Raw genomic sequence first — 20,111 nt, forward strand, 5'->3', positions numbered from 1 at the left:
GTAGTGTACCAGTGATGGTGCCAGGAGGGATTGGCCACAGACAGGCAGCGGAACCCCCCCCGACCAGCGGATGAGACGTCGCACCCCCTCTCTTCCCACCCCCCAGGGGATGATCGGTCACACCCCCTCTCCCCCCCCCCCCCCCACCCAGGGGATGATTTGTCACACCCCCTCCCCTCCCACACCCCCCCAGCGGATGATACGTCACACCCCCTCCCCTCCCACCGCCTCCCCCCCAGGGGATGATCAGTCACACTCCCTCCCCTCCCAAACCCCCTCCCCACCCCCACCCTCTCCCCCCAGGGGATGAGACGTCACACCCCCTCTCCTCCTCCCACCCCCCTCCTCGCCCGACCAGAGGATGACCTGGGTCAGAGAGCCGTTGCAGTCTCTGACCCCGCTCTTCGGAGGCTGCAGCGGCGACTTTGGACTTTTATTCTGCAGGTGGGTAACAGCGCGGACGCGGATCGGGCCAGAAGACGGTAAAGTGGGATTTGGCGGTAGAGTTGGGCGCGCAGTTCATTAAGTCGATTTAAATACATGCAAATGCATTTAAATCGTCGGGCCACCTGATTCGGGCGCGCGCCGGACCTGCGCCCGAATCGGATGTCGGTAAAGCCGCGATCTGCTCGGAATCGAGTGCAGATTGCGGTATAGGCCCGACGCCCAACTTTACCGCGATTTCGCACCTGAAAACGGGTGCGAAGTTTTGGTAAAATCAGGCCCAATGTCTCAATTTACAAATTTTCACCGATGTTTCCAAATTTCTTCATGGCCTCACATGCTTCTTTCAGCCTTTGTCGCGTTCTCCAGCCTTATAACCTTCCAGAATCTCTGTGCTTGTCCAATTCTGGCCTGTTTCGTATCCCTGATTTTGGTGGTTGTAATGACTTCAATCAGGCCATTGAGGTTGGCCTATTGGAGTATGAACTCCTTGGTTATGGAGTCAATTGATGGGCCAATCAGGGAGTCTTTTCCTTGTATTTAACCGGGAGTGTCAGTTCCTCTGGCACTCTCGAAGGTAGACTGCTGACTGATAGCACTCTGTGGACTGCTGTTGGAATTGTAAATAAAGGGATTTTGGTGAAGAGACTTCTGCCTCTGAAGACTTATCACCGTGGCCATGCCTTTAACTGCCTGAGCTCTAAACTCTGGAATTTCTGTCTGCTTCTTTCCTCTCTCCATTCCTTTAAGATGCCTCTGAACACTTATCCCTTTAACTAAGATTTTGACCTCAAGAGTAGCAGGTCTAGCATTGAGGGTTACTCAGATGATGGTCTTTGCACCAACACCTCTTTCCCTCTGAATAAAAGATCATCATGAACTCAGAATATTTAGTAAGCAATCTCACAACACCAGGTTAAAGTCCAACAGGTTTATTTGGTCGCACGAGCTTTTGGAGCGCTGTTCCTTCATCAGGTGAATCCATGTCGCTATGCGCGATCTTCTTGGAGCTCCTCTCCATTTTGAGCCGGCAGTTTGCAGTGTCAGTGGTAGCCATGATGTGGAGATGCTGGCGTTGGACTGGGGTAAGCACAGGAAGAAGTCTCACAGGTTGGACTTTAACCTCATGTTGTGAGACTCACCTAATGAAGGAGCAATGCTCTGAAAGCTCGTGATTCTAAATAAACCTGTTGGACTTTAACCTGGTGTTGTGAGACTTCTGACTGTGCCCACTCCAGTCCAACGCCACCTTCTCCACATCAGAATATTGATTCCTTCCTGCAGTTCATTGTGTTTGCAATCCTGCAGTTATGATGCGATTTGCATTAAACTGCCACTTGACCTTGTACTCTATTCCTTGTTCAATCCTTCTTAATGCTTCTATCCATGGCATTTATCTTGTGTGGTCTGATTGTCAGAATGAATGGTCCATAAATCCTCTCCCTATTAAAATGGGAGTGCAGTCCCTTTGCTTTCCTTTTCAACTTGTTGAGGTTTCCCCACTGCAAAACCAACCCCCATCCTTTTGCAGCGTACTAACCTAAACTCGGTCTTGGTCTTTGACGTATTGACATGTTCCCTCTGCCTAAAAATGCTATGAATCAGAATTCAACATCCTGGTCATCCAAGCAGGCTTTCCTTAATTTTTCATTGTGCAATTTTTCAAAACTTTTGCGTACAGCATAGTTGGATGAGCAAAATGCTGATTGGTTATTCTTGAACGAGTGCCAGTTTAGCTGCATGAGAAGTGTGAAAGTGATTAGTTGTGTTTTCTGTTGGCATGTTTCCTTACAGTCCCACAGGGACTGACCAGGGAAATCAACACGCTGTATGAAAAATACATCTGTAGAATCCATGGATACATCTTTCCCTCCCTAGACTGGAAGATAACCTCACCACATCTGCATGACTTCACAAAGGTATTCAGTAAGGTACCAATAAAAGGTTCATAGAGGCATACAACGCAGTAAAGACCCTTCAGCCCATCAAGTCTGCACCAACAGTAACTACCACTAGAGATGCGCTAATCCCATTTTCCTGCACTTGTCCCACGTCCTTAAATGTTGCGATATTTCAAGTGCTCGTCCACATGTTTTTTGAAGGTTGTAAGGTTTCTGCAAAAATTACGAGCTCGTGGCTTTTGGGGTTGATATATTGCTTTTCATTTGATTTATTATTGCCACATGTATTGGGATACAGTGAATAGTATTGTTTCTCACACGCTATACAGCCACAACATACTGTTCATAGAGTACATAAGAGTAGGCAGAGGATCTGGGTGTACAGGTACACAGGTCACTGAAAATGGCAATGCAGGTGGAGAAGGTAGTCAAGAAGGCATACGGCATGCTTGCCTTCATTGGTCGGGGCATTGAATTTAAAAATTGGCAAGTCATGTTGCAGCTTTATAGAACCTTAGTTAGGCCGCACTTGGAATATAGTGTTCAATTCTGGTCGTCACACTACCAGAAAGATGTGGAGGCTTTGGAGAGGGTACAGAAAAGATTTGCCAGGATGTTGCCTGGTATGGAGGGTATTAGCTATGAGAAGAGGTTGGAAAAACTTGGTTTGTTCTCACTGGAACGATGGAGGTTGAGGGGTGACCTGATAGAAGTCCACAAGATTATGAGAGGCATGGACAGAGTGGACAGTCAGAAGCTTTTTCCCAGGGTGGAAGAGTCAATTCCTAGGGGGCACAGGTTTAAGTTGCGAGGGGAAAGGTTTAAAAGAGATATATGAGGCAGATTTTTTACAGAGAGTAGTGTAAACTTGTTGCTGGTGGAGGTAGTGGAAGCAGATATGGTGGTAACTTTTAAGGGGCGTCTTGACAAATACATGAATAGGATGGGAATAGAGGGATATGGTCCCCAGAAGGGTAGGGGGTTTTAGTTAAGTCGGGCAGCATGGTCGGTGCAGGCTTGGAGGGCCGAAGGGCCTGTTCTTGTGCTGTAATTTTCTTTGTTCTTTACATAGGGAAAAAGGAAAAGGAGAGGGTACAGAATATACTGTTACAGTTCCAGATAGGGTGAAGCGAAAGATCAGCTTGATGTATGATCGGAGCATTCAAAAGTCTGATGGCAGCAGGGAAGAAGCTGTTCTTGAATCTGTTCGCATGGATTGAGGATTTTCTGAGGCCGCGGTTATTTCTGATCTATATTAATGAAAAAGGTATTGACTGTATTGGGTCAAACGTTACTGAGTGTAGAAAGATAGGGAGGAAAACAAATTGTACGAACGATATGGGTGAAATCTTGTACAGGTGATGGGGGTCTCAGTTACTGTCTGGCCCAGTTATGAAAAGCCCGACACATCTGTTTCCATTAATGCACTTTGCAGGCCAGAAGTGGACCTGCTCTGGATTCAAGGATCCCAAGATGGGGCAGGAGTCCCTTTCACCAAGAGCTGCAGGCCAATCGGGGGATGGAGTGAGGGGACGAGTTGATAGTGTGGTAGCTTTTAGTGACCCCTGCACCCTCCACAATGCCCCCCCCCCCCCCAACCCCCACCCTCCACCAGTGTCCTGATTGCTGGGTCCTCCAGTCAAGCACTGTCCGTCATTAAACAGGAGCCCGCAACCCAGCATGGATTTGCATTTCATGCTTTCTGCATAAAACCAGCTGGGGCAGGGTTGTGGCCCCCTTAAGGGGCTTCCTGACATGGGCTTATTTGTGATGGAAGCCAAGATGATAGTAGGCCCCTCAAGCTGATTAAATGCAACACCCTGCCACCAAATTTATCACAGGAAAGGGCCCAGAATTCCACTGAAAGAGTTTGCAAAGGCTTGTGAGTTCCCCTCCAAGCCAAACACCATCCCGACTTGGAAATAGACCATTATTTCACTGTTGTTGGGTCAAAATCCTGATACTCCCAGCCTAACAGCACTATGAGTGTATCTACGTCACATGGACTGCAGTGATTCAAGAAGGCAGCTCACCCACCACCTTCTCAATGAGGGAAAGCTGGTGAAGATTCTGCCCGAGCCAATGATGCCCACATCCTGTCAGAGAATGTTTAAAAAGACAGGTCATCTGAGTGGGGAAAATATTGGCAGATGGAGTGAAGTGTGGGAAAATGTGCAGTTGTTCCCATCCTATTCATGTATTTGCCCACTTTGGCACAAAAGAATAGAAAAGCAAAACATTATTTCGATGAAAATAGATTCCAGTATAATGAGGCCTGTATGTCCTCGTACATGAATCGCCAAAATGTTAGGATGCAGACACAGCAAGTAATCAGGAAGGCAGCAAAAGCTCAGCAGGTCTGGCAGCATCTGTGTAGAGAGAAGCAGAGTTAATGTTTCAAGTCCATGTGACTCTTCTACTGGCATCGGCACAGTGGCACAGTGGTTAGCACTGCTGCCTCACAGCACCAGGGACCCGGGTTCAATTCCGGCCTCGGGTGACTGTCTGTGCAGAATCTGCACGTTCTTCCCGTGTCTGCATGGGTTACCTCTGGGTGCTCCGGTTTCCTCCCACACCCCAAAGATGTGCAGGTTAGGTGGATTAGCCATGCTAAATTGTCCCTTAGTGTCAGGAGGACTTGCGAGAGTAAATGCATGGGGTTCTGGGGATAGGGTCTGGGTGAGATTGTGGTCGGTGCAGACTCGACAGGCCAAATGGCCTCCTTCTGCACTGTAGGGATTCTATGGAAGCCTACACTGTGTGCGTAAGTTTCGATAATACTTTGAGTGAAAAAATTGAAGGTCCTTAGGGAAAGAAAAACAGGATATGACAAATTGTATAGAACAAAGAACAAAGAAAATTACAACACAGGAACAGGCCCTTCGGCCCTCCAAGCCTGCACCGACGATGCTGCCTGACTGAACTAAAACCCCCTATTCTTCTGGGGACCATATCCCTCTATTCCCATCCTATTCATGTATTTGCCCAGATGCCCCTTAAAACTCACTATCGTTTCTGCTTCCACTACCTCCCCCGGCAACGGGTTCCAGGCACCCACCACCCTCTGTGTAAAATACTTGCCTCGTACATCTCCTTTAAACCTTGCCCCTCGCACCTTAAACCTGTGCCCCCTAGTAACTGACTCTTCCACCCTGGGAAAAAGCTTCTGACTATCCACTCTGTCCATGCCTCTCATAATCTTGTGGACTTCTATCAGGTCACCCCTCAACTTCCATAGTTCCAGTCAGAACAAATCAAGTTCCTCCAACCTCTCCTCATAGCTAATGCCCTCCATACCAGGCAACATCCTGGTAAATCTTTTCTGTACACTCTCCAAAGCCTCCACATCCTTCTGGTAGTGTGGTGACCAGAATTGAACACTATATTCCAAGAACTTTGAAAGTGCTGGCACAGATGTGATGGTTTGAATGGTTGCCATTTGGGTGTATAATGCTGTGCCGTCCTGACTCATGGCAATGGACCTGCCCGGTGGAGAGCTGGTGGTAACCCTGCCACAGCCATTCCGAGCCCACACAACACAATTTAATCCCAATAGGCACTTACCGGGTTGGCTTTGGTCCTCACCATGGTCAGTGGAAATTTCCTACCTTTGTGAGCTGCTGGCCGATCAGAGGCTGGCAGCTCTCCAGTACTGGCAGTGCCACCGGGAATGGTGGCTACTGCCGGCCTTGCGGTAGACCCAGGGTACAGGATCATTGGTGTAAACTGGAGTGAAGGTAAGTCAGTCAGGTTTGCCAGGACCAGTCAGAGAGGTCTTCGGGATAGTGGTGGAGGGGGTGGGTTAGGATGTTAATGGTAAGGGGTCTTCAGTCATGGGTGACCACTGGTAAGTCTTTCCATTAGGCACGGGTTGCCCATGTTAGAATGAGCCCCGCTGCACACCCTCACAAGCCTGTAAGCACACCCGCCATGGTTTACTTGATGGGTTGTCCACATTATGTGGTCTTGAACCACCACTGGTTGTCATTTAAGGGCCTCAGTTGACTTCTGGGCAAGAAGGCCATCCTTAACACTGCCTGTTCTGAACCAAGAGGTTTATTTGGTAGCAAATACCATTAGCGTTTGGAGCGCTGCTCCTTCGTCAGATGGAGTGGAAATCTGGTGGAAATCAGGCAGATTTCCACTCCATCTGACGAAGGAGCAGTGCTCCGAAAGCTAATGGTATTTGCTACCAAATAAACCTGTTGGACTTTAACCTGGTGTTGTTAAAACTCTTACTGTGTTTACCCCAGTCCAACGCCGGCATCTCCGAATCATGTTCTGAACCACCCAGCGGGTGGTGAATGTGTGCAATTCACTACCACAGAATGTAGTTGAGGCCAAAACATTGTCTCATTTCAAGAAAAAATTAGATATAGCTCCTCTGGCTAAAGGGATCAAGGGATATGGGGGGGAAGCGGGGATCAGGATATTGAATTTGATGATCAGCCATGATCAAGATGAATGGCGGAGCAGGCTCGAAGGGCCGAATGGCCTACTCCTGCTTCCAGTTTCTATGGCTGATATTTTACAACCTCACTCGGGCGAGGATCGTAAAATCCCGCCCGAGGCCAATGGAGAATTCCGTTCTGCGAGCCTCACCCGCCACGATTCTGGGGTGGGTGTGGCGGTAAAATTCCAGCCTATGTTTCTATTGGGGGGTCAGGATATTGAATTCGATGATCAGCCATGATCAAAATGAATGGCAGAGCAAGCTCGAAGGGCCGAATGGCCTCCTCCTGCTTCTAGTTTCTATGTTTAATGGGGGAAATTGGGAAGACAATTGGGTCTCCACTCTGCATTTTGCTGTCTGTCTTACGCTCCCCCCCCCCCCCACATCCCAGCCTGCCTCTGGGGGAAGCATTAAATGCCGTCCTGGCGCAGAACCCTAAATTATTGGCTGAGAGGCAAAAATGCCATCAGCAGTAAATATTAAATCAATGTGAATAAATAAAAATATATTGTGTGAATCCATAATGCACTAACTTGCACAATCAATGGTAGCCATAAAATAAACATTTATACACAAAAGAACAGGGAGAATAAATTAATGCTGTAATCAAATACTTTGGTTTAATTTAATTGATTTGATATTAAAACTTTGATGACTTGCAATGTGCAGGAATATTTAATATTTTAGCATCTGCTTCCTTTCCAAAGTAAATCTTTACGCAGTCACCACCTACTTCCTTTCTCTCCGTCTTAAGCCATTTATAGTGAAGTGATTTTGTTTTGTGCCTACTTAACACAGCATCTGCAGAATTAATCAGCGTCCAATCTGCAGTGCATTCTGTGACAATAAGACAAGCTTGGGTACCCTTTAAAGGAGTGCTCAGGCCTTAAGGCAGGAAAAGAAATCTCTAATGCTTTCCTTGTGTTGTTTATTTCTCTCTCTCTCTCTCTCCCATCCAGTTATGCCTCGTTTTGCTGAACAAGTGGAAGTTGCAATTGAAGCACTAAGTGCAAATCCCCCACAGGCTTTCGAAGAGAATGAGTTCATAGATGCTTCACGCTTAGTTTACGATGGAGTACGTGACATAAGGAAAGCAGTGCTGATGATAAGGGTATGCTTGCCAACTGTTCACTTTACGAAGAATTTTAAATATAAAGGTTTTTTTTCTCAGAGACAACACAAAAAGGCACAATTTCAGATATGAGTCGCAGCCAATGTGCAACCTATGGAATAATTATCCTCACGTTTTCGCAGACCATTCATTAGGACTGAGGAACAGCTTCCACAGTACGCAAGTTCCTTTGAAACTTTCAAGCAAGTTTTACAAAGTACCAAAAGAGGAAATGCTGGAAAATCTCAGCAGGTCTGGCAGCATCTGTAAGGAGAGAAAAGGGCTGACGTTTCGAGTCCAAATGACCCTTTGTCAAAGCTCTTTTCTCTCCTTGCAGATGCTGCCAGACCTGCTGAGATTTTCCAGCATTTCCTCTTTTGGTTTCAGATTCCAGCATCCGCAGTAATTTGCTTTTTCACAAAGTGCCTTTGTGCATAAGAACATAAGAACATAAGAAATAGGAGCAGGAGTAGGCCATCTAGCCCCTCGAGCCTGCCCCGCCATTCAATAAGATCATGGCTGATCTGACGTGGATCAGTACCACTTACCCGCCTGATCCCCATAACCCTTAATTCCCTTACCGATCAGGAATCCATCCATTGGCCACAAGCAATTGTGCATTAAAGGTCAAGTTGATTCCCAGCGAAAGCAATATTTCAGACTCACATTCCTCTGTGACTTGTCACTCCATGATCACTTGCAGTCAATGGGGCATGAGAAAGATTCAATACTGCCACCTTGATAATGGTGGTGATTTTCCAATTGGTAAGTGGATGAGACCCCAGCAGAATCTCAGGGAGCACTTGTTATCAAAGAACAATACAGCACAGGAACAGGCCCTTCGGCCCTCCAGGACTGCGCCGCTCATGTGCCCACTAGACCATTCTTTTGTATCCCTCTATTCCCAAGTATCGTAACCCTTGCTTTATTTAAATGCACTTCTAGACAGGCTGGAGGTCAAGGGCCAGAGTTTTCTGGCGGTTCATGCCAGTGGGATCTTCCGGTCCCACCGAAGACGCGCCCCACTGCAGGTTTCCCGGCAGTGAGGGGTGTATATTCAACAGGAAACCCCGTTGACAATGGCAGTATGAGAAGATTCTGCCATTAGCCAATGGCAGGTCACCATGAATCACGTGGAAGGTTGCGTGAAAGATCCCGTCCATGGTAGAGAAATCACTGTGAGCACATCCCAGGGTGATAGAGCCCTGGCCATATCGATTTACTTGCCATACTACCTCTACAAAGTGCATTCAAAAAGAAGAATCCCTGTTTTAGTGTCAATTTTGAGCAGTTTGTACCAACTTTATTTTGTGGAGTTGGATGGCGTTGACAAAGCTACGACTGGGTGGTGTTAGTGGGCCTCCTGCTTCACAGCGAATGTTTGTACCACTGAATGTGTTGCTAAAGAACTTTAGAAGCCGGTAACTATCACGTGGAACTGCAGACGCAGTCGTGGTGGTAAAGGCAAAATACAGCAGATGCTGGAATCAGAAACAAAAGTGGAAAATGCTGGAAAATCTCAGCAGGTCTGACAGCATCTGTGGAGAGAGAATAGAAGCAACCTTTCGAGTCAGGATGACCCTTCGTCAGAGCTGAATAGTGGCTGCATTGAAACAATAGTGGGGGAGGCAGTGTTGTGTGGTATTTTCGCTGGATTATTAAATCAGAGACAAAAACGGAAAATGCTGGAAAATCCCAGCAGGTCTGACAGCTTCTGTGGAGAGAGAATAGAGCCAGGGTAATGCAGCGGGGATCCTGGTTTACATCCCACCATGGCAGACAATGAAATTAGAATTTAAAAATAAATCTCTGATTAAGTCTACTGATGACCATGAACAGTAAGAAGTCTCACAACACCAGGTTAAAGTCCAACAGGTTTATTTGTTAACACGAGCTTTGGGAGTGCTGCCCCTTCATCAGGTGACTGCAGGATTTGTTTCACAAACAGGGTGTATATAGACACAAATTCAATTACAAGATAATGGTTGGAATGCGAGTCTTAACAGATAATCAAATCTTTACATGTGCAGACAATGTGAGTGGAGAGAGGGTTAAGTACAGGTTAAAGAGGTGTAAATTGTCTCAAGCCAGGACAGTTAGTGAGATTTTGCAAGCCCAGGCCAAATGGTTACAGGTAGTGTGACATGAATCCAAGATCCCGCTTGATGCCGTCCTCATGTGTGCGGAACTTGGCTATCAGTTTCTGCTCGGCGATTCTGCATTGTCGTGTGTCTTGAAGGCCGCCTTGGAGAATGCTTAATCGAAGATCGGAGGCTGAATGCCCTTGACTGCTGAAGTGCTCCCAACAGGAAGGGAGCACTCCTGCCTGGTGATTGTCGAGCATTGTCCATTCATCCGTTGTTGTAGCGTCTGCATGGTTTCCCCAATGTACCATGCCTCGGGACATCCTTTCCTGCAGCGTATCAGGTAGACAATGTTGGCTGAGTCACAAGAGTATGTACCGTGTACCTGGTGGATGGTGTTCTCACATGAGATGATGGCATCCGTGTCGAGATCCGGCACGTCTTGCAGCGCTTGCGACGGCAGGGTTGTGTGGTGTCATGGTTGCTGTTCTCCTGAAGACTGGGTAGCTTGCTGCGAACAATGGTCTTTTTGAGGTTGTGCGGTTGTTTGAAGGCAAGTAGTGGGAGTGTGGGGATGGCCTTGGCAAGATGTTCATCTTCATCGATGACATGTTGAAGGCTCCAATGAAGATGTCGGGGCTTCTCCGCTCCGGGGAACTACTGGATGACGAAGGGTACTCTGTCAGCCATGTTCCATTTTGTCTTCTGAGGAGGTCAGTGCGGTTTTTCACTGTAGCACGCCGGAACTGTCGATCGATGAGTCGAGCGCCATATCCTGTTCTTATGAGAGTGTCTTTCAGTGTCGGTAAGTGTCTGTTGTGATCCTCCTTATCTGAGCAGATCCTGTGTATATGGAGGGCTTGTCCGTAGGGAATGGCTTCTTTAACGTGTTTAGGGTGGAAGCTGAAGAAGTGGAGCATCGTGAGGTTATCCGTGGGCTTGCGGTACAGTGAAGTGCTGAGGTGACCGTCCTTGATGGAGATGCGTGTGTCCAAGAATGCAACCGATTCCGGAGAGTAGCCAATGGTGAGTCTGATGGTGGGATGGAACTTGTTGATGTCATCAAATAGTTGTTTCAATGATTGCTCACCATGAGTCCAAAGGAAGAAAATGTCATCGATGTATCTAGTGTATAGCACGGTTGATGGTCCAGTGCGGTGAAGAGGTCTTGTTCGAATCTGTGCAAATTGAGATGCATATTTGGTCCCCATGGCTGTTCCGTGTGTCTGGATGAAGAACTAGTTGCTGAAGGTGGTCCAGGATGAAGCGGATGAGTTGTAGAGTTGCGTCTGGAGAGTGGCAGTTGTCGGCATTGAGTACTGAGGCAGTTGCACCACTGACAACGTCGTGGGGGCTGCTGGTGTGGAGTGCCGAGACATCCATTGAGATGAGGAGTATTCCTAGTTCAACTACTCCATGTGTGCTGAGTTTCTGTAAGAAGTCCATAGTATCGCGACAGAAGTTGGGGGTTCCTCGTACGATGGGTTTCAGGATGCCCTTGACGTAGCCGGAGAGGTTCTCACACGGTGTCCCATTGCCTGATACAATGGGATTGCCAAGTGTGTTGGCCTTGTGTATCTTCGGGAGGCAGTAGAGATCTCCAACGCAGGGAGTACGTGGGATGAGAGCACGGAGGGTGCTCTGAAGGTCCGGATCAACGTCTTGATCAGTCTGTTGAGTTGGCAGGTGTGTTCTTTGTTCGGATCTGCGATAACTGTCTGTAGTGTTCCTCGTTGCTCAGTTGTCGGTACACTTCTTTGCAGTAATCCGTTCTGTTCAGTATGATGGTGGCCCCTCCTTTGTCTGCTGGTTTGATGACAATATTGCGGTTGGTTTTGAGAGCGCGGGTGGCATTGTGTTTTGCTTGGGTGACGTTTGGGGCCGTCTTGTGAGTGTGGATGATGAATCTGGCATTGTGCACCTGCTGATGGCTTGGGATACATGTCGAGTCAAGGGCAGCGGCCTTCCGGAGGAGTCCAGTTCGACTCTTTCTTCTTCAGTTGCTGCACCGCAGATCTTTCTGTTGGCTGTTCCGGTTCATTGGCTGTCTCATTGTGTTCGCTGCTGTCCTCTTGGGGTTTGTAGAAGAACTCCTGGAGCCTCATTCGCCTGATGAATTCCTCTGTGTCTGCTGCGAGACTGATGGGGTCTATTTGGGTGGTGGGGCAGAAATTGAGCCCTCGACTGAGAACTTCAATTTTGTCTGGTTGAAATGTGTAGACCAACAAGTTGACAATGGACTTCCCTGCAGTGGTACTGTTTTCTACTGTGGTACCGGGGGAGGCTTGGGTGCTGCTGGTGGTGATGCCGAGTTTCTCAAGTTTCCTGTTCTTGGTGTGCATGTAGATGGTGTAGTTCCTTTGTCTCATCTGCTTGGCAACGTTTCGCAGCTGGTCTGCATCCTGAGCACAAGTTGAGAATATGGACACTATCTTGGTTTCCAGGTTGCGGCCTCTGCTGTACAGCTGGTGTATGAGGTGGTTGAGGAGTGTGAGAGAGGTGCAACGGCAAAGTCTGTCAGCGTAGTCTGTGTTATAGGTTGACCTGAGTGGGTTCGTGATTTGTAGTCCCTTCAGTATCTTGTCTGCTTTCTTGCATCTTTGTAGAAACGTGATGTATGTGTCGATATGCACGATCTTCTTGGAGATCCTCTCCACTTTGAGCTGGCAGTTTACAGTGTTGGTGGTAGCCATGACATGGAGATGATGGCATTGGACTCGGGTAGGCAAAGTAAAAAGTCTCACAGCATCAGGTTAAAGTCCAACAGGTTTATTTGGTCGCACGAGCTTTCGGAGCACTGCACTGCACTGTGGAGAGTTGGGTTCACAAACAGGGCATATGTAGACACAAACTCAATTGCAAGATAATGGTTGGAATGCGAGTCTTAACAGGTAATCAAGTCTTTACAGGTGCAGACAATGTGAGTGGAGAGAGGGTTAAGCACAGGTTAAAGAGATGTGTATTGTCTCCAGCCAGGACAATTAGTGAGATTTTGCAAGCCCAGGCAAGTCGTGGGAGTTACAGTATTGTGACATGAACCCAAGTTCCCAGTTGAGGCCGTCCGCATACGTGCAGAACTTGGCTATGCGTTTCTTCTAGGCAATTATGCGTTGTCGTGTGTCTTGAAGGCCGCTTTGGAGAATGCTTACCCGAAGATCAGAGACTGAATGCCCTTGACTGCTGAAGTGTTCCCTGAAGGAAGGGAACACTCCTGCTTGGTGATTGTCAACCGGGATCTTGGGTTCATGTCACACTGGGCTTCCAAAATCTTACTAACTGTCCTGGCTTGAGACAATTCACACCTCTTTAACCTGTGCTTAATCCTCTCTCCACTCGCATTGTCTACAATCCTGCCCGTAAACTCTCCTAGTTGATAGTTGACCCAAAATATAGAGTCATAAATGTTTACAGCATGGAAACAGGCCCTTCGGCCCAACTTGTCCATTCTGCCCTTTTTTTTGAAACCTGTAAGCTAATCCCAATTGCCTGCATTTGGCCCATATCCCTTTATAGCCATCTTACCCATGTAACTGTCTAAACGCTTTTTAAAAGACAAAATTGTACCTGCCTCTACTACTACTTCTGGCAGCTTGTTCCAGACACTCACCACCCTCTGTGTGAAGAAATTGCCCCTCTGGACACTTTTGTATCTCTTCCCTCTCACCTTAAACCTGTGCCCTCTAGATTTAGACTCCCCTACCTTTGGGAGAAGATATTGACTTTTTAGCTGATCTATGTCCCTCATTATTTTATAGACCTCTATAAGGTCACCCCTCAGCCTTCTACGCTCCAGAGAAAAAAGTCCCAGTCTATCCAGCCTCTCCTTATAACTCAATCCATCTCGTCCCGGGAGCATCCAAGTAAATCTCTTCTGTGCTCTTTCTAGTTTAATAATATCCTTTCTATAATAGGGTGGCCAGAACTGTACACAGTATTCCAAGTGTGGCCTTACCAATGTCTTGTACAACTTCAACAAGACATCCCAACTCCTGTATTCAGTGTTATGACCAATGAAACCAAGCATGCTGAATGCCTTCTTTACCATTCTGTCCACCTGTGAATCCACTTTCAAGGAGCTATGAACATGTACCCCTAGATCTTTTTCTTCTGTAACTCTCCCTAACACCCTACCATTAACTGAGTAAGTCCTGCCCTGGTTCAATCGACCAAAATGCATCAACTCGCATTTATCTAAATTAAACTCCATCTGCCATTCGTGAGCCCACAGGCCCAATTGATCAAGATCCCGTTGCAATCGGAAATAACCTTCTTCACTGTCCACTATGCCACCAATCTTGGTGTCATCTGCAAACTTACTAACCATGTCCCCTATATTCTCATCCAAATCACTAATATAAATGACAAATAACAGTGGACCCAGCACTGATCCCTAAGACACAGGTCTCCATTTTGAAAACAACCCTCTACAACCACCCCCTGACTTCTATCATCAATGTGGAGATGCCAGCGTTGGACTGGGGTAAACACAGTAAGAAGTCTCACAACACCAGGTTAAAGTCCAACAGATTTATTTGGTAGCTAATACCATAAGCTTTCGGAGCACTGCTCCTTCGTCAGATGGAGTGGAAATGTGCTCTCAAACAGTGCACAGAGACACAACATCAAGTTACAGAATACTAATTAGAATGCAAATCTCTACATGGTAAAGAAGACCTGGCTGTCTGTAGAGATTTGCATTCTAATTAGTATTCTGTAACTTGATTTCTGTGTCTGTGCACTGTTTGAGAGCACATTTCCACTCCATCTGACGAAGGAGCAGTGCTCCGAAAGCTTATGGTATTTGCTACCAAATAAATCTGTTGGACTTTAACCTGGTGTCGTGAGACTTCTTACTATTCTATCATCAAGCCAGTTTTGTATCCATTTAGCTACCTCACCCTGGATCCCATGAGATTTAACCTTATGCAACAACCTACCATGCAGTACCTTGTCAAAGGTCTTGCTAAAAAAGAACAAAGAACAAAGAACAGTTCAGCACAGGAAACAGGCCCTTCGGCCCTCCAAGCCTGTGTCGCTCATTGGTCCGACTAGACCATTCCCAGAATGCTCATGTGACTATCCAGGTAAATCTTAAACGATGCCAGCGTGTCTGCCTCCACCACCCTACTTAGCAGCGCATTCCAGGCCTCCACCACTCTCTGTGTAAAATACGTCCCTCTGATATCTGAGTTATACCTCGCCACTCGCACCTTGAGCCCGTGACCCCTCGTGATCGTCACCTCCGACCTGGGAAAAAGCTTCCCACTGTTCACCCTATCTATACTCTTCATAATGTTGTACACCTCTATTAGGTCTCCTCTCATTATCCATCTTTCCAGGGAGAACAAGCCCAATTTACCCAATCTCTCCTCATAGCTAAGACCCTCCACACCAGGCAACATCCTGGTAAACCTTCTCTGCACTCTCTCTAAAGCCTCCACGTCCTTCTGGTAGTGCGGCAGCCAGAACTGGATGCAGTACTCCAAATGTGGCCTAACCAGCATTCTATACAGCTGCAACATCAGACTCCAGCTTTTATACTCTATACCCCGTCCTATAAAGGCAAGCATACCATATGCCTTCTTCACCACCTTCTCCACCGGTGCTGCCACCTTCAAGGATTTGTGGACTTGCACACCTAGACCCCTCTGTGTTTCTATACTCTTAATGGCTCTGCCATTTATTGTATAAAGTCCACGTAGACAACATCAACTGCACTGCCCTCATCTATCTTCTTGGTTACCCCTTCAAAAAACTCAATCAAACTTGTGAGACATGATTTTCACTCACAAAGCCATGCTGACTGTCCCTAATCAGTCCTTGCGTCTCTAGATGCCTGTAGATCCTGTCTCTCAAAATACCTTCCAACAACTTACCCACCACAGATGTGAGGCTCACTGGCCTGTAGTTCCCAGGCTTTCCCCTGCAGCCCTTCTTGAACAAAGGCACAACATTTGCCACCCTCCAATCTTCAGGCACCTCACCTGTGACTTTCGATGATTGAAATATCTCTGCTCGGAGACCTGCAATTTCCTCCCTAGCCTCCCACAATGCCCTGGGATATACTTCATCAGGTCTCAGGGATTTATCTACCTTGAATCGCTTTAAGACTTCCAGCACCTCTTTCTTTGTAATATGTATACTCCTCAAGACATCACTATTTATGTTCCCAAATTCCCTAACATCCATGCTTTTCTCAACAGTAAATACTGATGAGAAATATTCACTTAGGATCTCACCATCTCTTGTGGGTTGAGGGGAAGTCCAAATAATTGGGAATAGGTTGATCAAAAAATAAGGAAATGGACAGCTTGGGCAGCTGGTGAATATTCAGGATTATTCAAAGTGGAAGTCACATCACAGAAGATGGAAAAGAAACCGTGACAAAAGTTAAATAACACCCTACAGTGCACAGGAGAAAGGTTTTGGAGGTGCTGTCAGATACATTGCTGAATAATTCAGTAACTTTTAGCAGCAGGGAAGAGACTGAGTAGAATCTTGGAACATGTAGGAGATGAAATGGGGTGGCACGGTGGCACAATGGTTAGTGCTGCTGTTTCACAGCGTCAGAGACCCAGGTTCAATTCCAGCCTCGGGTGACTGTCTGTGTGGAGTCTGCACGTTCTCCCCATGTCTGCGTGGGTTTCCTCCCTCAGTTCAAAGATGTGCGGGTTAGGTGGATTGGCCATGCTAAATTGCCCCTTCGTGTCAGGGGGATTAGCAGGGTAAATATGTGGTGTTGCTGGGATTGGGCCTGGGTGGGATTGTCAATGCAGACTTGATGGGCCGAATGACTTCCTTCTGCACGGTAGGGATTCTATGAAATAGAACAGAATTCTCAACAAAATGCCTGTAAAAGTGTTGCACAGTCTCAGTCATTGTGACAAAGGCATTCTCGAGTGTGGAGCAGAGCCTTGAAATTAATAGCTGAAATTAGGTGACTGAATTATGAGGAGCAGGTGCAAAAACTGTTTGTGTTTACACAGGAGAAGACAAGACTCAGAGATAATCTTATTGAAGTTAATACTTAAAGGGCATTGACAAGGCAAATATTAATAAATTTAACTCAGCCACACGTTCTACAGCATTCGTCAACTCATCAAATGCGGCTAATATGATTAACTCAACAGCGCAAGCTTGCTTTTGTGAAATGCCACTGACACAGAACACCTGCCAGTTTCCTCTCACAGAAGCGGAACCGAGGGAGAAAACATCTGGAAGGATAGCAGAAAGTCTGGTCAGGCTTTCAGAAGGGTCTTAAAAACTTTCTGGCATTTGAAGCCGCAATGGTTGAAGCACAACTGGGGCAGCATGGTGGCATAGTGGTTAGCACTGCTGCCTCACAGCGCCAGGGACCCGGGTTCCTGGCTTGGGTCACTGTCTGTGTGGAGTTCGCACATTCTTCTCTGACAGGGACCATGGCAAACTGTTCAGCAAGAGGATGCTTCTAATTACAAGAGCTAATTTGCTAGTTAGTTGTGATTGTGGGATCTAACTGGAAACTCCAAAGCTACTTGGAATTAACTTGAGTGGCTCTCCTTCTGTTTTTATTCCTCTTTTAGGAGACAGATTGTCATTGGGTGGGTGAATTGTAGAGCTATGGTGTGGATTAACATTACATAGAGAAACATACATAGAAACCCTACAGTGCAGAAGGAGGCCATTCGGCCCATCGAGTCTGCACCGACCACAATCCCACCCAGGCCCTACCCCCACATATTTACCCGCTAATCCCTCTAACCTACGCATCTCAGGATTCTAAGGGGCAATTTTTAACCTGGCCAATCAACCTAACCTGCACATTTTTGGACTGCGGGAGGAAACCGGAGCACCCGGAGGAAACCCACACAGACACGAGGAGAATGTGCAAACTCCACACAGACAGTGACCCGAGCCGGGAATCGAACCCGGGACCCTGGAGCTGTGAAGCAGCAGTGCTAACCACTGCGCTACCGTGCCGCCCTTTATGGCTCTGGTGTTGATGAACAGTGTTAACATGGTACAGTTAAACAATGTATCTATGATGTAGATGGACAATATAGAAATGGTATAGATGAACAGCATACGCATGGTATAGATGAACAATATAACATGGTGTAGATGAACAGTATAGTTATGATGTTGACGAACAGTATAGGCATGGTATAGATGTACAGTATAGTTATGATGTTGATGAACAGTATAGGCATGGTATAGATGTACAGTATAGTTATGGTATAGATTAACAGTATAGCTGTGGTATAGATGAAAAGTATAGAAACATAGAAAAACTACAGCACAAACAGGCCCTTCGGCCCACAAGTTGTGCCGAACACATCCCTACCTTCGAGACCTACCTATAACCCTCCATCCTATTACGCTCCATGGACTCATCCAGGAGTCTCTTAAAAGACCCTATTGAGTTCACCTCCACCACCACTGACGGCAGCCGATTCCACTCGCCCACCACCCTCTGTGTGAAAAACTTACCCCTAACATCTCCCCTGTACCTACCCCCCAGCACCTTAAACCTGTATCCTCTCGTAGCAGACATTCCCACCCTGAGAAAATAGTTATGGTGTTGATGAATAGTATAGGCATGGTGTAGATGAACAGCATAGCTATTATATAGATTAACAGTATAGCTATGGTATAGATGAACAGTATAGCTATGATATAGATTAACACTATAGCTATGGTATAGATGAACAGTATAATTACAGTGTGGATAGACAGTATAGCTATGGTGTAGATGAACAGCATAGCTATTATATAGATTAACAGTATAGCTATGGTGTAGATGAACAGTATGGTTATGGTGTAGATGAACAGTATAGCTACAGGCGGCATGTGGCACAGCACTCCTGCCTCACAGCACCAGGGACCTGAGTTCAATTCCGGCCTTGGGTCTGTGTGGAGTTTGCACGTTCTCCCCATGTTTGCATGGGTTTCTTCCGGGTGCTCCGGTTTCCTCCCACACTCCAAAGATGTGCAGGTTAGGTGGGTTGGCCATGCTAAATTGCCCCTTAGCGTCCAAAGATATGTAGATTAGAGAGATTAGAAGGGTCAGTATGTTGGGTTATGGGGATAGGGCCTCGATAATATGCTGTCGGGAGGTCAGCATGGACTCGATGGGCTGAATGGCCTCTTCTGCAATGAAGGGATTTTATGAATCTATAGCTATGGTGTAGATAAACAGCATATCTATGGTATAGATGAACATTATAGTTATGGTGTAGTGAATAGCACAGTCATGCCACAAGCAGATGGCAGCACCCCAATCCTCTGTCTGCGCAATCCTGCCCAGGTTGCTGTGGAAGTATCACTGATGTGATTTTGATGGAGATCCAGTCCTGAGCCAGAGGATATGATTCTATGTATGTTTCTACATTTACCATCCAGTTCAAAAGAGAACCTCAGGCAGCTTCACCTGCTCAATGAAGACATTGGGAGATGTCATTTCTCCTGGGAGGTTAAATGTCAACTGACCCAGCACTGCCTCATGAAGTGGGATTGTAAACTTCCGAGATGCTGGAAGAGGATCAGGGGGGAGGGTAGAGCTCTCTAGCGGACAACAGGAGAGAGTTGATGCAATGTATCTCACCTGGCAGTCTCCAGCATCAAGTGCTGATCATGGCTCATGATCAGATGAGAAACAAAATGGTGGCATTTTCCTGGTCCTCCCACTGGCGGGAATTTTCAGCCGCACCGGAGTCAGTGGACTTTTGAACGGCTCACTGCATTTTCAGCCCCCGCCCTCCCCACCACAATGGGGCCATGAGATTCTTTCCCAAATGTCAGAGAAGGCACTGGCCGGGGAAGTCTGCCAATATTGCCAACTGCAGTCAGGAGCAGCGATGCAGCTAGACACTGGTGGTCACATGCACGATATTGGACAGGTAGCTGGAGGGCAATCTCAGCAGACCATTTCCAGAGAGGAGTTGCTCAATGACAAAAGTCTGTTGGATGATGTGAGGGCAAGGTTAACATCGCAGTGGGACCTGAAGTGGCAGCCTGTGTGAGGAGGCTGACTTTGGTGCTGGATGGAGGTGACTGGAATTCTGATAGGGAGGCAGCAATCAGTGCTGCTGATCATCAGGCCCTAGAGTCATGACCGATCCAGATAGCTGATCCATCAC

General features: G+C 47.0%; 1 protein-coding gene across 7 annotated transcripts in view; it reads left to right on the forward strand.

Moving 5' to 3' along the window:
* LOC144504323 (catenin alpha-2) overlaps window positions 1-20,111 on the forward strand; it is a 1,369,240-nt gene that overhangs the window by 1,091,931 nt on the left and 257,198 nt on the right. For all 7 annotated transcript variants that reach the window (XM_078229613.1, XM_078229524.1, XM_078229870.1 and 4 more), the window contains one exon: window positions 7,758-7,909. In XM_078229613.1, coding sequence (XP_078085739.1) covers window positions 7,758-7,909 — 152 coding nt within the window. The remainder of the gene's footprint in view (window positions 1-7,757; window positions 7,910-20,111) is intronic.

Source organism: Mustelus asterias, chromosome 1 (genome assembly GCF_964213995.1).
Source record: "Mustelus asterias chromosome 1, sMusAst1.hap1.1, whole genome shotgun sequence".
NCBI lineage: Eukaryota > Metazoa > Chordata > Chondrichthyes > Carcharhiniformes > Triakidae > Mustelus > Mustelus asterias.